The sequence below is a fragment of the Oncorhynchus gorbuscha genome, linkage group LG06, assembly GCF_021184085.1.
Source record: "Oncorhynchus gorbuscha isolate QuinsamMale2020 ecotype Even-year linkage group LG06, OgorEven_v1.0, whole genome shotgun sequence".
NCBI classification, from domain to species: domain Eukaryota; kingdom Metazoa; phylum Chordata; class Actinopteri; order Salmoniformes; family Salmonidae; genus Oncorhynchus; species Oncorhynchus gorbuscha.
Genome location: NC_060178.1, coordinates 56,334,228 through 56,351,195, shown reverse-complemented (window position 1 = coordinate 56,351,195; position 16,968 = coordinate 56,334,228). Strand labels below are relative to the sequence as shown.

General features: G+C 43.9%; 1 protein-coding gene across 1 annotated transcript in view; it reads right to left on the bottom strand.

The window, feature by feature from the left end:
- Positions 1 to 2,071: 2,071 nt before the first annotated feature.
- Positions 2,072 to 16,968, bottom strand: part of LOC124037180 (brorin-like) — a 48,652-nt gene continuing 33,755 nt past the window's right edge. Inside the window, exon 4 of the mRNA XM_046351849.1 lies at positions 2,072 to 2,955. Within this exon, the coding sequence (XP_046207805.1) occupies positions 2,813 to 2,955 (143 nt within the window). The 3' untranslated portion in view covers positions 2,072 to 2,812. The remainder of the gene's footprint in view (positions 2,956 to 16,968) is intronic.

The following is a 16,968-nucleotide window of genomic DNA, read 5'->3' as shown; positions in this document are numbered from 1 at the left end:
TTAATGAACATGCACCTGTGGAAGAGTCGTTAAGACACTAACAGATCACAGACGGTAGGCAATTAAGGTCACAGTTATGAAAACATAGGACACTAAAGAGGCCTTTCTACTGACTCTGAAAAACACCAAAAGAAAGATGCCCAGGGTCCTTGCTCATCTGCGTGAACGTGCCTTAGGCATGTTGCAAGGAGGCATGAGGACTGCAGATGTGGCCAGGGCAGTAAACTGCAATGACCGTACTGTGAGACGCCTAAGATTGCGCTACAGGGAGACAAAATGGACAGCTGATCGTCCTCGCAGTGGAAGACCATGTGTAACAACACCTGCACAGTATCGGTACAACCGAACATCACACCTGCAGGACAAGTGCAGAATGGCAACAACAACTGCCTGAGTTACACCAGGAACGCACAATCCCTCCATCAGTGCTCAGACTGTCCGCAATAGGCTGAGAGAGGCTGGACTGAGGGCTTGTAGGCCTGTTGTAAGGTAGGTCCACACCAGACATCACAGGCAACAACGTCACCTTTGGGCACAAACCCACCGTTGCTGGACCAGACAGGACTGGTAAAAAGTGCTCTTCTCTTACAAGTCATGGTTTGGTCTCACCAGGGGTGATGGGCGGATTGCCGTTTATTGTCGAAGGAATGAGCATTACACCGAGGCGGTGTGTCACAGCATCATCAGACTGAACTTGTTGTCTATGCAAGCAATCTCGATGCTGTGCGTTACAGGGAAGACATCTTCCTCCCTCATGTGGTACTGTGGTACTGCAGGCTCATCCTGACATGACACTCAAGCATGACAATGCCACCAGCCATACTTCTCGTTCTGTGCGTGATTTCCTGCAAGACAGAAATGTCAGTGTTCTGCCATGGCCAGCGAAGAGCCCGGATCTCAATCCCATTGAGCACGTCTGGGACCTGTTGGATCGTGGGTGAGGGCTAGGGCCATTCCCCCCAGAAATGTCCGGGAACTTGCAGGTGCCTTGGAGGAAGAATGGCGTAACATCTCACAGCAAGAACTGGCAAATTTGGTGCAGTCCATGGTGCACCAGATACTGACTGCTACTTTTGACTTTGACCCCCTCTTTGTTCAGGGACACATTTTTCCCTTTCTGTTAGTCACACGTCTGTGGAACTTGTTCAGTTTATGTCTCAGTTGTTGAATCTTGTTATGTTCATACAGCTATTTATACATGTTAAGTTGGCTGAAAATAAACGCTGATGACAGTGAGAGGACGTTTATTTTTTGCTGAGTTTAGATTTATAAACATCTGGTACTACTGCAACAGATCACACTGTGAGTGAAAATGGTTCAATACAAAAACACAGCTGAACACTAAATCCACCATTACAGATTGTGTCTCCAACCCTGGAGCTGGTTTTAGTACTCCATCATATAGTGCATTCGGAAAGTAATCAGACCCCTTTTCCACATTTTGTTACATTACAGCCGTATTTTTAAAAATCCCTCAATCCACACACAATACCCCATACTGATGAAGCAAAAACAGGTTTTTAGAATAAGGCTGTATGTTACAAAATGTGGGAAAAGGGAAGGGGTCTGAATACTTTCCAAATGCACTGTATCATGACATTGTACTGTATTTTCATCCTTAGCCTACCTGTAATGATTAAAGACAACCTTTTCTCTTCCCTAAATATTAACTCCGACTTACACATTCCCAGTAAGCAAACCTTTTACAGCTGGGAAAGAGAGCAGGAAGTGGGGATCAACGTAATTAGAGCCCAGTCTCTTCCTTATTAATTCAGTTAAAAATAACACGATTCCAGCTTAAGTCCTTAGGCAGATTTTATGGAAATTCAAGATTTTCAGTTACCATTGGACCTCTATTGTAATGCAGATAGCGGTTGCATATTAATTGGCACAATTGTTTAATAATTTCTTCTATGTTCTCTTGACAGTCTATGAAATATTAGCCATCAGCTCTTGCATCAAGCACATAAAAACTTGTGAGCTAACAGTTGCAAAAATGAAATATCTAAATCAACATGAATCAATAGGATGTGTGCTGCGACATCTAAAAACTGTACTTGGTTCAAGCGCCTACAGTGCACAGGTTGCTGTTTATTTTAAACATGAATACATAATAGAGAACGGCTTACAAAATGCACATAAAATCAAAACACATCAAAATGTCAAGAAAAGAGAGCTAAATCTTTAAACAGTCAACTAACTTCTTACATTTCTTCAACAAGTAATTTTCAAAATTACATAAAGTTGTCATATTGAAACCTTACCAATTGGTTAACTTCAGGTAATGACACTGCCTGTCTGTAGGCTATGGTTTCTACCTCTATAAAACACAGACAGCTGTACAGTAAGGATTCTATACATTCCATGATGTTTATTTGACCTATCACCCAATACATAGCAGCTTAATAAAATACAGTGCCTATAAAAAATATATTTTGGCTAGTTTATAGTTTTCCTACTGTATATCTCCATAAATAATTCAGTACATAGATAAATAGATATTCTGTATGTGGATTACAAATCTTCATACAAAGCTTGATTTAATAATCCATGTGGTTATAAATGCAGAAATCATACGGTCTGGAGGGTGACCCTGACCTCAGGTTTAGACTGAGTGAAGGCTGCGTTGAGTTAACCTGGTCAAACCAGAATGAACACTGCGCTCACCATTGTTTGTGCTCAACAGAGTTCACTTTGGTTTAGTCAGGCTAGCATTGAGTGGCGTACTTACTGGCAATTATCAAGGTGGGAGCACCCATGGCCCCATAACCCCTGCCCCCATGCCCACTTCCAGTGCCAGTCTCTAGTTCTGCTAGCATTCATTCTTGCTGCAGGTGGCCTGACGCTCAATCTGCCACGTGCCCTCCTCATACGTGCAGTAACAGATTGAACACTCATCAATCTTCACCTCACGTCCAGCTGGGATCACTTGTGTGTCTGCATAACAGTTTGGCCCTGGCAAAAGAGGAATTGAATAAACTGTTAAATTGGTCTCAGTCAATCTCATGATTTTGTATACAGTCAATCCAAGACCTGAAAAAATGTTTAGTGGGATTGTGGTTGGAGTGGATGGAATGGCAAACACAGTAGGGCCATTCCACCCACGATCCCACAGAGCTGTTTTTCGTTTGGTTAAAGGGAAGACATGCCATAATTCGTTGCCCTTCATTGGATTGTCTCTCTGATGAAAGATAATGTTACTGATGCACAAATGACCATTAACCAAAAATATTTACTAATAGTTGAGGGATTATCCAAGCAAAACCATTTCAACATCATGAGTATATCAACCAACATACCATACAACACACTGTACAACTTCGTAAAACACAGATATCCAATGGTTACTACAGGAAAAGGAGAGCCGAACAGGCCCGAATTAACATTGAAGGAGCTGCAGTGGAGCAGGTTCATGGTCCAAACACACCAAGACAGTCGTGAAGAGGGCGCGACAACACCTTTTCCCCCTCAGGAGACTGAAAAGATTTGGCATGATCCCCAAATACACAAAAAGTTCTACAGCTGCACCATCGAGAGCATCCTGACCGCTTGCATCACCGCCTGGAATGGCAACTGCTTGGCATCCGACCGTAAGGCGCTAAGGAGGGTAAAGCGTACAGCCCAGTATATCACTGGGGCCAAGCTTCCTTATCTTCCAGGACCTACACTACCATTCAAAAGTTTGGAGTCACTTAGAAATGATTGTTTTTGAAAGAAAAGCACATTTTTGTCCATTAAAATAACATCAAATTGATCCAAAATATAGTGTAGACATTGTTAATGTTGTAAATGACTATCGTAGCTGGAAAAGGCGTAGAGGCCCATTATCAGCAACCATCACTCCTGTGTTCCAATGGCACGTTGTGTTTGCTAATCCAAGTTGATGCATTTAAAAGGCTAATTGATCATTAGAAAACCCTTTTGCAATTATGTTAGCACAGCTGAAAACTGTTTTTCTGATTAAAGAAGCAATAAAACTGTCCGTCTTTAGACTAGTTGTGTATCTGGAGCATCAGCATTTGTGGGTTCTATTACAGGGCTCAAAATAGCCAGAAACAAAGTACTTTTTTCTGAAACTCGTCAGTCTATTCTTGTTCTGAGAAATGAAGGCTATTCTATGCGAGAAATTGCCAATAAGCTGAAGTTCTTGTACAACGTTGTGAACTACTCCGTTCATAGAACAGCTCAAACTGTCTCTAACCAGAATAGAAAGAGTGGGAGGCCCCGGGGCACAACAGATGAGAAACAGATGCCTCACAAGTGTCAACTGGCAGCTTCATCAAATAGTACCAATACAAATAAAAGATTAAGATGGGCAAAAGAACAGACACTGGACAGAGGAACTCTGCCGAGAAGGCCAGCATCCCGGAGTCGCCTCTTCATTGTGCAATGCCTTGGCTTTGTGAAAATTGTAAGTGAAAGTGTTTGAAGAGGAGAAGCCTTTGGAGCAGTGATGTTTCTATGGTATGAATCATTTATCTATCAAAAACAAGGACATTTCTAAGTGACCCCAAACTTTTGAACAGAAGTGTATATACTAGGCGGTGTCAGGGGAAGGCCCAACATTTTCTCAAACACTTCAGTCACCTAAGTCATAGAGTGTTCTCTCTGCTACTACATGGCAAGAGGTACCGGAGAGCCAAGTCTAGGTCCAAAAAGCTCCTTAACAGCTTCTTCCCCCAAGCAAAAGAATGCTTAATAATTAAATCACATGGCACCCAGGACTACAGTGCCTTGCAAAAGTATTCACCCCCTTGGCGTTTTCCTATATTGTTGTATTACAAACACAAGAGTCAAAATTAGTGAGGTGAAATGATGAAAATAAAAATAAAATTACAATGTTAAAAGATGGAAAAGTGGCGCGTGCATATCTATTCACCCCCTTTGCTATGAAGCCCTTAAATAAGATCTGGTGCAACCAATTACCTTCAGAAGTCACATAATTAGCTAAATAAAGTCCACCTGTGTGCACTCTAAGTGTCACATGATCTGTTACATGATCTCAGTATATATACACCTGTTCTGAAAGGCTCCAGAGTCAACATCACTAAGCAAGGGGCACCACCAAGCAAGCGGCACTATGTAGACCAATGAGCTCTCCAAACAGGTCAGGGACAAAGTTGTGGAGAAGTACAGATCAGGGTTGGGTTATAAAAACATATCCAAAACTTTGAACATCCCACGGAGCACCATTAAATCCCTTATCAAAAAATGGAAAGAATATGGCACCACAACAAACCTGCCAAGAACAAACCTGTCCAACAAAACTCAAGGACCAGGCAAGGAGGGCATTAATCAGAGAGGCAACAAAGAAACCAAAGATAACCCTGAAGGAGCCGCAAAGCTCCACAGCGGAGATTAGAGTATCTGTCCATAGGACCACTGTCACGTTCGTCGAAATGATGGGACCAAGGCGCAGCGTGAATAGAGTTCCACATATTTTTAATCAACTAAAACTAATCGAAAACAAACAACCAACCAAACTAAACGTGAAGCTACTAGTGTGCACACAGGCACCTAACCGTAGACAAGATCCCACACCAGAAAGTGGAAAACAGGGCTGCCTAAATATGATCCCCAATCAGAGACAACGATAAACAGCTGTCTCTGATCGGGAACCATATCAGGCCAACATAGAAAAATAAAAAACCCTAGACCTACAACAACCCTAGACATACAAAACCCTTGACATACAAAACCCTAGACATCACTAGAGTACCCACCCTAGTCACACCCTGGCCTAACCAAAATATATAGAAAACAGAGATATCTAAGGTCAGGGTGTGACAACCACTTTAAGCCGTACACTCCACAGAGCTGGGCTTTATGTAAGAGTGGCCAGAAAAAAATAAGCAAACATGTTTGGTGTTTGCCAAAAGGCATGTGGGAGACTCTGGTCAGATGAGACTAAATTGAGCTTATTGGCCATCCACGAAAATGCTATGTCTAGCGCAAACCCAACACCTCTCATCACCCCGAGAACAGCATCCATTTTTCATCGGCAGGGACTGGGAAACTGGTCAGAATTGAAGGAATGATGGATGGCGCTAAATACAGGGAAATTCTTGAGGGAAACATGTTTCAGTCTTCCAGAGATTTGAGACTGGGACAGAGGTTCACCTTCCAGCAGAACAATGACCTTAAGCAACACTTGAGTGGATTAAGGGGAAACATTAAAATGTTGTAGAATGGCCTAGTCAAAGCCCAGACCTCAATCCAATTGAGAATATGTGGAATGACTTAAAGATTGCTGTACACCAGCGGAGCCCATCCAACTTGAAGGAGCTGGAGCAGTTTTGCCTTGAAGAATGGCAAAAATCCCAGTGGTTAGATGTGCCAAGCTCATAGAGACATACTCCAAGAGACTTGCAGCTGTAATTGCTGCAAAAGGTGGTTCTACAAAGTGTTGACTTTAGGGGGGTGAATAGTTATGCACACTCAAGTTCTGTTTTCTTGTCTTATTTCTTGTTTGTTTAACAATAAAAATATGTTGCATCTTAAAAGCGGTAGGCATGTTGGGTAAATCAAATGATACAAACCCGCCAAAAATAGATTTTAATTCCCAGTTGTAAGGAAACAAAATAGGAAAAATGCCAAGGGAGGTGAATACTTTCGCAAACCACTGTATTTACATTGACCCCCCCCACCCCGTATATGGCCTCGTTATTGCTACTTTATTGTGTTACTTTTCATTTCATTTTTTACTTTAGTTGATTTAGTAAATATTTGAACTGCATTGTTGGTTAAGGGCTTGTAAAGGGCTTGTAAGTAAGCATTTCATGGTATACGGTTGTTACTTTTCATTTTATTTTTTACTTTAGTTGATTTAGTAAATATTTTCTTAACTCTATTTATTGAACTGCATTGTTGGTTAAGGGCTTGTAAGTAAGCATTTCATGGTATACGGTTGTTTTCGGTCCATGTGACAGATAAAACATTGATTTGATAAATGATGCAGTTGCAATGAAAATTACAATCTCTGTTCATCAATCTTCAGTTACACATAACCTACATTATAACCTACTTAGCTCTGGTTCCAATGTGAAACATTAGCCATTGTCTCGAAAAACCCCATCTGTCTTCCCCAACTGGCAAAAAAGATATTCACATAAATCACCCCTTCAAGCAGCATGGACCCAAATACCCACTCCTGGAGCTGCAGCCACAACATGGCATACAGCTGCAGGGAATGGTTTCTCCTTCAACATGAGCTTGAGCAACACTATTCTAGTATTAAGATGCCGCTGCCACTGATAAATGGCAAGTTTTTCAGCTGAAGTAAAGGAATCTTCACTGGACAGAAATACTAAGGAAAAGCATGCTGGTGCATCAATCAATAATGAACAGTTTGTTGAGGCTGTAAAAATGTGAGCACTCACACTTTTACAACTCTTCAAATGGAAACTGAAGAAACACTCCCTGAATAACAACTCACCACATGTCCCTGTCTGCTGTCGCAATTGATTCATTAATAATAATAAGCAAAATATTGCCTCAAGGATAGTCCGTCACAATTATTGAGACACACTTCTGAATGAACAAACTGGCATATAATCATATGTTTGACACTATAAAGAGGTGGACTGCACCCCAATACAAATCAGACGAAATGTTATTATGCAGCCAAGACCTAAGCGACAGCCGGTCATCAATTTGTGCACAGAATGATTAGCATGACACTCGTTCCTATTAATTTATGCACCCATTCTGTGCTTCGCTGTGCTTACTCATTGCTGTCACCCTTTCTTTTTGCTTAGCACTTGAACACCCACCTTTTAGTCACAGTGGCTTCATTAACACATCTCTCTTCTCTGACACTTGGTCGTGTTTTTATCCGAACACATTAAAAAGGGACTCAAAAGAACATTATCCACCATTAATAACCTCCAGCATCAGAATGTATCAGAAAACACAAATGGATTGATGTAATATGTGCTTGTGTAATATGCAGGTACTGAAAACGTGTCCCAATATGTCACTAAGCAGGTGGACTGAGTGTGAAAAGAACAGCCATTACCAGATGAGAGAAATCAGGGACACCTTAATGCTCCACTTTTCTGGCTCTGCGAGCTGAGGTAAGGGAAATAGCAGAATAGCCAAAAATCACTTCCCCGTAATGCAGTTCCTTAGTACATATGCATTATGAATGCAGCAAAATGTCTTGGCTTTGTGAAAATGGTAAGTGAAAGTGTTTGAAGGGGAGAAGCCTTTGGAGCAGTGATTTTTCTATGGTATGAATCATTTACTTCCCAACATGTTGCAATAGAATGAGTGTGTAGTCTTGAATATGTGCTGTCACATGTTAAAAGTCCTCTTTTTATTCTAGTCAAGTGAAAGGCATAAGCTGACGCACACCCCAAAATGTTTGTTTTGTAGAGGTGCTGACTAACGGAGAGTAAACTATGAGAATAATTAGAGTGTGTGACTTTGTTTCTTTCTTTTTATCTTATTATCCCGGAACGATGCTGTAAGACAGCAGAAGGTTTTATCTTGTGAAGCGACAGGGTATATTCGGTTTTAGTGTTGATCTAGAAGTAGAGCGCTTTCCATTCTTGTTTATCTCATAAGCTGTCACTAGCTAGGTTTCCATCCAATTGGCTACAGATTTGAATGTGAATAGTCTAAAATCCGTATGGAAACAGTGGTGGAAAAAGTACTCAATTGTCATACATGAGTAAAAGTAAAGATATCTTTAATAGAAAATGACTCAAGTCACACAGTAAAATTCTACTTGAGTAAAAGTCAAAGTATTTGGTTTAAAATATACTTAAGTAATCAAAAGTAAATGTAATTGCTAAAATATACTTAAGTAATCAAAAGTAAATGTAATTGCTAAAATATACTTAAGTATCAAAAGTAAAATTATAAATAATTTCAAATTCCTTACATTAAGCAAACCAGACGGCACCACTTTTTCGTTAATTTTTATTTATTTACGGATAGCCATGGGGAAACTCCAACATTCAAACATAATTTACAAAAAAAGCATGTGTGTTTAGTGAGTCCGTCAGATCGGATGCAGTAGGGATGACCAGGGGTGTTCTGTTGATAAGTGAGTGAATTGGACAATCTTCTTGTCCTACTAAGCATTCAAAATGTAAGTGCTTTTGGGTGTCAAGGAAAACGTATGGAGTAAAAAGTACAATATTTTCTTAAGGAATGTAGTGAAGTAAAAGTAAAATGAGTCAAAAACATAAATAGTAAAGTAAAGTAGATGCCCCCAAAAAACTTTTAAGTAGTACTTTAAAGTGTTTTTACTGAGGTACATAAAAACAATATGCATATTTTCCCACCCGAGATGTGTTTCCATCAAATTGACTGTGTGTAATGAAATAGTGCACACACCAAAAATAATTGATTAAATTCCTATGTACCAAAAAAAAAGTGAAATGGGTTTTGAACTTTACTAGTGGTTTTGTCATGAAACTGTCATGTTTGTCATTTATTATCATGTCTTGTCCCTGTGCTCCCCATGCTATTCGTTTCCCTCTGCTGGTCTTATTTGGTTCTTTCCCTCCTTCTATCCCTCTCTCTCCCCCTCCCTCTCTCACTCTCTCGCTCTCTCTTCTCTCTATCGTTCCGTTCCTGCTCCCAGCTGTTCCTATTCCCCTAATCATCATTTAGTCTTCCCACACCTGTTCCCGATCCTTTCCCCTGATTAGAGTCCCTATTTATTCCTTTGTGATCCGTTCCTGTCCCGTCGGTTCCTTGTATTGTATTCACCATGCTGTGATTGCGTTTCGCCCTGTCCTGTCGTGTTTTTGCCGTGATTGTGTATCACCCTGTCCTGTCGTGTTTTGTGCCTTCATCAGATGCTGCGTGTGAGCAGGTGTCTCAGTCGACTACGGCCTGCGCCTACCCGAAGCGACCTGCAGTCTGTGGCCGCTTCTCCAGTTGTTTCCCCTCTACAAGTCTAGAGGATTTCTGTTATTCCGTTTTGGACTTTAATAAACTCTGTTTCTGTTAAGTCGCTTTTGGGTCCTCTTTCACCCGCATGACAGAAGGAACCGACCAAGGAATGGACCCAGCGACTACAGACGCTCGTTACACTGCCGTCGAGATCCAAGGAGCCATGCTCGGCAGACACGAGCAGGAATTGTCCGCTGCTCGCCATGCCGTGGAGAACCTGGCCGCTCAGGTTTCCGACCTCTCTGGACAGTTCCAGAGTCTACGTCTCGTGCCACCTGTTACTTCCTGGCCTGCCGAGCCTCCAGAACCTAGGGTTAATAACCCACCTTGCTACTCCGGGCAGCCCACTGAGTGTCGCTCCTTTCTCACGCAGTGTGAGATTGTGTTCTCTCTCCAACCCAACACATACTCTAGAGAGAGAGCTCGGGTTGCTTACGTCATTTCACTCCTTACTGGCCGGGCTCGAGAATGGGGCACAGCTATCTGGGAGGCAAGGGCTGATTGCTCTAACAAATTCCAGAACTTTAAAGAGGAGATGATTCGGGTTTTTGACCGTTCAGTTTTTGGTAGGGAGGCTTCTAGGGCCCTGGCTTCCTTATGCCAAGGTGAACGGTCCATAACGGATTATTCTATTGAGTTTCGCACTCTTGCTGCCTCTAGTGAGTGGAACGAGCCGGCGCTGCTCGCTCGTTTTCTGGAGGGACTCCACGCAGTGGTTAAGGATGAGATTCTCTCCCGGGAGGTTCCATCAGATGTGGATTCTTTGATTGCTCTCGCCATCCGCATAGAACGACGGGTAGATCTTCGTCACCGGGCTCGTGGAAGAGAGCTCGCATCAACGGTGTTTCCCTGCTCCGCATCGCAACCATCTCCCTCCTCTGGCTTTGAGAATGAGCCCATGCAGCTGGGAGGGATTCGCATCTCGAATAAGGAGAGGGAATGGAGGATCACCAACCGCCTGTGCCTCTATTGCGGAGTTGCTGGACATTTTGTTAATTCATGTCCAGTAAGAGGCCAGAGCCCATCAGTAAGCGGAGGGCTACTGGTGAGCGCTACTACTCAGGTCCCTTCATCTAGATCTTGTACTACTATGTCGGTCCATCTACGCTGGACCGGTTCGGTGCTACATGCAGTGCTTTGATTGACTCTGGGGCTGAGGGTTGTTTCATGGACGAAGCATGGGCTCGGAAACATAACATTCCTTTCAGACCGTTAGACAGGCCTACGCCCATGTTTGCCTTAGATGGTAGTCATCTTCCCAGTATCAAATTTGAGACACTACCTTTAACTCTCACAGTATCTGGTAACCACAGTGAGACTATTTCTTTTTGATTTTCCGTTCACCGTTTACACCTGTTGTTTTGGGTCATCCCTGGCTTGTATGTCATAATCCTTCTATTAATTGGTCTAGTAATTCTATCCTATCCTGGAACGTTTCTTGTCATGTGAAGTGTTTAATGTCTGCCATCCCTCCCGTTTCTTCTGTCCCTACTTCTCAGGAGGAACCTGGCGATTTGACAGGAGTGCCGGAGGAATATCATGATCTGCGCACGGTCTTCAGTCGGTCCCGAGCCAACTCCCTTCCTCCTCACCGGTCGTATGATTGTAGTATTGATCTCCTTCCGGGGACCACTCCTCCTCGAGGTAGACTATACTCACTGTCGGCTCCCGAACGTAAGGCTCTCGAGGATTATTTGTCTGTGTCTCTTGACGCCGGTACCATAGTGCCTTCTTCTTCTCCGGCCGGGGCGGGGTTCTTTTTGTTAAAAGAAGGACGGTACTCTGCGCCCCTGCGTGGATTATCGAGGGCTGAATGACATAACGGTTAAGAATCGTTATCCGCTTCCCCTTATGTCATCAGCCTTCGAGATTCTGCAGGGAGCCAGGTGCTTTACTAAGTTGGACCTTCGTAACGCTTACCATCTCGTGCGCATCAGAGAGGGGGACGAGTGGAAAACGGCGTTTAACACTCCGTTAGGGCATTTTGAGTACCGGGTTCTGCCGTTCGGTCTCGCCAATGCGCCAGCTGTTTTTCAGGCATTAGTTAATGATGTTCTGAGAGACATGCTGAACATTTTTGTTTTTGTCTATCTTGACGATATCCTGATTTTTTCTCCGTCACTCGAGATTCATGTTCAGCACGTTCGACGTGTTCTACAGCGCCTTTTAGAGAATTGTCTCTACGTAAAGGCTGAGAAGTGCTCTTTTCATGTCTCCTCCGTTACTTTTCTCGGTTCCGTTATTTCCGCTGAAGGCATTCAGATGGATTCCGCTAAGGTCCAAGCTGTCAGTGATTGGCCCGTTCCAAGGTCACGTGTCGAGTTGCAGCGCTTTTTAGGTTTCGCTAATTTCTATCGGCGTTTCATTCGTAATTTCGGTCAAGTTGCTGCCCCTCTCACAGCTCTTACTTCTGTCAAGACGTGTTTTAAGTGGTCCGGTTCCGCCCAGGGAGCTTTTGATCTTCTAAAAGAACGTTTTACGTCCGCTCCTATCCTCGTTACTCCTGACGTCACTAGACAATTCATTGTCGAGGTTGACGCTTCAGAGGTAGGCGTGGGAGCCATCCTATCCCAGCGCTTCCAGTCTGACGATAAGGTTCATCCTTGCGCTTATTTTTCTCATCGCCTGTCGCCATCTGAGCGCAACTATGATGTGGGTAACCGTGAACTGCTCGCCATCCGCTTAGCCCTAGGCGAATGGCGACAGTGGTTGGAGGGGGCGACCGTTCCTTTTGTCGTTTGGACAGACCATAAGAACCTTGAGTACATCCGTTCTGCCAAACGACTTAATGCCCGTCAAGCTCGTTGGGCGTTGTTTTTCGCTCGTTTGAGTTTGTGATTTCTTACCGTCCGGGTAGCAAGAACACCAAGCCTGATGCCTTATCCCGTCTGTTTAGTTCTTCTGTGGCTTCTACTGATCCCGAGGGGATTCTTCCTTATGGGCGTGTTGTCGGGTTAACAGTCTGGGGAATTGAAAGACAGGTTAAGCAAGCACTCACGCACACTGCGTCGCCGCGCGCTTGTCCTAGTAACCTCCTTTTCGTTCCTGTTTCCACTCGTCTGGCTGTTCTTCAGTGGGCTCACTCTGCCAAGTTAGCTGGTCATCCCGGTGTTCGAGGCACTCTTGCGTCTATTCGCCAGCGCTTTTGGTGGCCGACTCAGGAGCGTGACACGCGCCGTTTCGTGGCTGCTTGTTCGGACTGCGCGCAGACTAAGTCGGGTAACTCTCCTCCTGCCGGTCGTCTCAGACCGCTCCCCATTCCTTCTCGACCATGGTCTCACATTGCCTTAGACTTCATTACCGGTCTGCCTTTGTCTGCGGGAAGACTGTGATTCTGACGGTTGTCGATAGGTTCTCTAAGGCGGCACATTTCATTCCTCTCGCTAAACTTCCTTCCGCTAAGGAGACGGCACAAATCATTATTGAGAATGTATTCAGAATTCATGGCCTCCCGTTAGACGCCGTTTCAGACAGAGGCCCGCAATTCACGTCACAGTTTTGGAGGGAGTTCTGTCGTTTGATTGGTGCGTCCGTCAGTCTCTCTTCCGGGTTTCATCCCCAGTCTAACGGTCAAGCAGAGAGGGCCAATCAGACGATTGGTCGCATACTACGCAGCCTTTCTTTCAGAAACCCTGCGTCTTGGGCAGAGCAGCTCCCCTGGGCAGAATACGCTCACAATTCGCTTCCTTCGTCTGCTACCGGGTTATCTCCGTTTCAGAGTAGTCTGGGTTACCAGCCTCCTCTGTTCTCATCCCAGCTTGCCGAGTCCAGCGTTCCCTCCGCTCAAGCGTTTGTCCAACGTTGTGAGCGCACCTGGAGGAGGGTGAGGTCTGCACTTTGCCGTTACAGGGCACAGACGGTGAGAGCCGCCAATAAACGCAGGATTAAGAGTCCAAGGTATTGTTGCGGCCAGAGAGTGTGGCTTTCCACTCGCAACCTTCCTCTTACGACAGCTTCTCGTAAGTTGACTCCGCGGTTCATTGGTCCGTTCCGTGTCTCCCAGGTCGTCAATCCTGTCGCTGTGCGACTGCTTCTTCCCGCGACATCTTCGTCGCGTCCATCCTGTCTTCCATGTCTCCTGTGTTAAGCCCTTTCTTCGCACCCCCGTTCGTCTTCCCTCCCCCTCCCGTCCTTGTCGAGCGCACCTATTTACAAGGTGCATAAAATCATGGACATGCGTTCTCGGGGACGGGGTCACCAATACCTAGTGGATTGGGAGGGTTACGGTCCTGAGGAGAGGAGTTGGGTTCCGTCTCGGGGCGTGCTGGACCGTTCACTCATCGATGATTTCCTCCGTTGCCGCCAGGATTCCTCCTCGAGTGCGCCAGGAGGCGCTCGGTGAGTGGGGGGGGTACTGTCATGTTTGTCATTTATTATCATGTCTTGTCCCTGTGCTCCCCATGCTATTCGTTTCCCTCTGCTGGTCTTATTTGGTTCTTTCCCTCCTTCTATCCCTCTCTCTCCCCCTCCCTCTCTCACTCTCTCGCTCTCTCTTCTCTCTATCGTTCCGTTCCTGCTCCCAGCTGTTCCTATTCCCCTAATCATCATTTAGTCTTCCCACACCTGTTCCCGATCCTTTCCCCTGATTAGAGTCCCTATTTATTCCTTTGTGATCCGTTCCTGTCCCGTCGGTTCCTTGTATTGTATTCACCATGCTGTGATTGCGTTTCGCCCTGTCCTGTCGTGTTTTTGCCGTGATTGTGTATCACCCTGTCCTGTCGTGTTTTGTGCCTTCATCAGATGCTGCGTGTGAGCAGGTGTCTCAGTCGACTACGGCCTGCGCCTACCCGAAGCGACCTGCAGTCTGTGGCCGCTTCTCCAGTTGTTTCCCCTCTACAAGTCTAGAGGATTTCTGTTATTCCGTTTTGGACTTTAATAAACTCTGTTTCTGTTAAGTCGCTTTTGGGTCCTCTTTCACCTGCATGACAGAAACACAAAACCATCAATGCTGAGCGATTACTAGTGCTAAGCGATTAGTGTCGGTTTGGGTTCTGATCTATTATTAAAAAATGATCACGGTTTTCAGTTTCTAAATGAAATGCAATGTATTATGTGGGTTGAATGTTGTAACCAGACAGAATAAAGAAATTCATAAAAGTCTCATGATGGTAGACTGCCCATTACTGCTTTTCACTTAACCATAATTTGTTCACATTACTTTCCTTTAATAAAATATTTCAATTGTTGCATATGCTGTCTGACAAAAATCACTATTTTAGTAGTTCTTCAAAGTAAATAAGGCATACTTTTATGAATGCTGAATACCAACTATCAGCAACTGTTCTCAATCCTTCTTGATAATGCATTCCTCTGTCACTTCACTCCTCTGTGTCTGCCCGACTAACCAGCAGGCATAAAATAAACAACCACAGACTGAACAAGTAGGCACGGAATGATTATGTACATGTACTTTCCTCACATAAAAAGGTTGGATGGAAATCTGGTTACTAGCTAGGTTGCCATCCATGTGGCGACAGATGTACATGCGAATATTCGAAAAAATCTGCATAAAAACACTATGAGAATTTTCCCACAAGAGGGGTGTTTCCATCAAACTGACTTGTTGGGGATAAAAGGCTGTGCAAATAAAAATGACTCTACTGATGGTTTTGTCTGTAACAATGTGGCGTTATAAAGTGATTGTGCTCATTCTGATCTTTGGCAAGCGCACTCTAGCTAAATCAAAAGTGCTTGAAATGAACATTAAAATATTTCCAGCGTAATAGGTCTTGCAAGTGAACTGATTTGTGCACACTGTAGACTTGCCCTAATGAAGTCTGTTTACACAGATAAAAAGTCTTCTTTTTTTATAGATACTTTAGGATGATTTGGACAAAAATAAAAAAAGAAGGACCTTATATTAAAAACTCATCATAGTGGGAATATTAACAATGAGATGTGCAATGCCATTCTGTTTCAACATTTGATTTATTTAGTGCTGAGAGAGATGGCGCGGGAGGGGAAGGCTGCCGTTTTACGGGTTCCTAACATATAAAAAATAAAATAAGATTGTATTTGTCACATGCGCCGACTACAACAGGTATTACAGCGAAATGCTTACTCACAAGCCCTTAACCAACAATGCAGTTTTAAGAAAAATATCTTTAAAAAAGCATTAACAGTAACAAATAATTAAAGAGCAGAAGTAAAATAACAATAGCGAGGCTATATAGAGGGGGTACAGGTACAGAGTCAATGTGCGGAGGCACAGGTTAGTCAAGGAAATTGAGGTAACAATCCGTAACAACTGGTGCTCTCATGCATGTTTCAGTGTTACTTGCCTTGAAGCGAGCATAGAAGTAATTTAGCTTGTCTGTAGGCTCGTGTCACTGGGCATCTCTCGAGTGTGCTTCCCTTTGTAGTCTGTAATAGTTTGCAAGCCCTGCCACATCCGAAGAGCGTGGGAGCCGGTGTAGTATGATTCAATCTTAGTCCTGTACTGAGGCTTTGCCTGTATGATGGTTCGTCGGAGGGCAGAGCGGGATTTCTTATAAGCTTCTGGGTTAGAGTCCGGCACCTTGAAAATGGCAGCTCTGCCTTTTAGTTCAGTGCGGATATTGCTTGTAATCCATGGCTTCTGGTTGGGGAATGTACGTTCAGTCACTGTCGGTGCGACGTCATCAATACACTTATTGATGAAGCCAGTGACTGATGTGGTGTACTCCTCAATGCCATAGGAAGAATCCCAGACAATATTCCAGTCTGTGCTAGCAAAACAGTCCTGTAGCTTAGCATCTGCTTCATATCACCACTTTTTTATTGACTGAGTCACTGGTGCATCCTGCTTTAATTTTTGCTTGTAAGCAGGAATCAGGAGGATAAAATTATTGTCAGATTTGCCAAATGGAGTGCGAGGGAGAGCTTAGTATGCGTCTATGTGTGTTGAGTAAAAGTGGTCTAGAGTTATTTTTCCCTCTGGTTGCACATTTAACATGTTGTAAGATATTAGGTAAAACAGATTTAAATTTCCCTGCATTAAAGTCCCCGGCCACTAGGAGGCCGTATACAGCTCGTTGAGTGCAGTCTTAGTACCAGCATCGGATTGTGGTTGTAAACAGA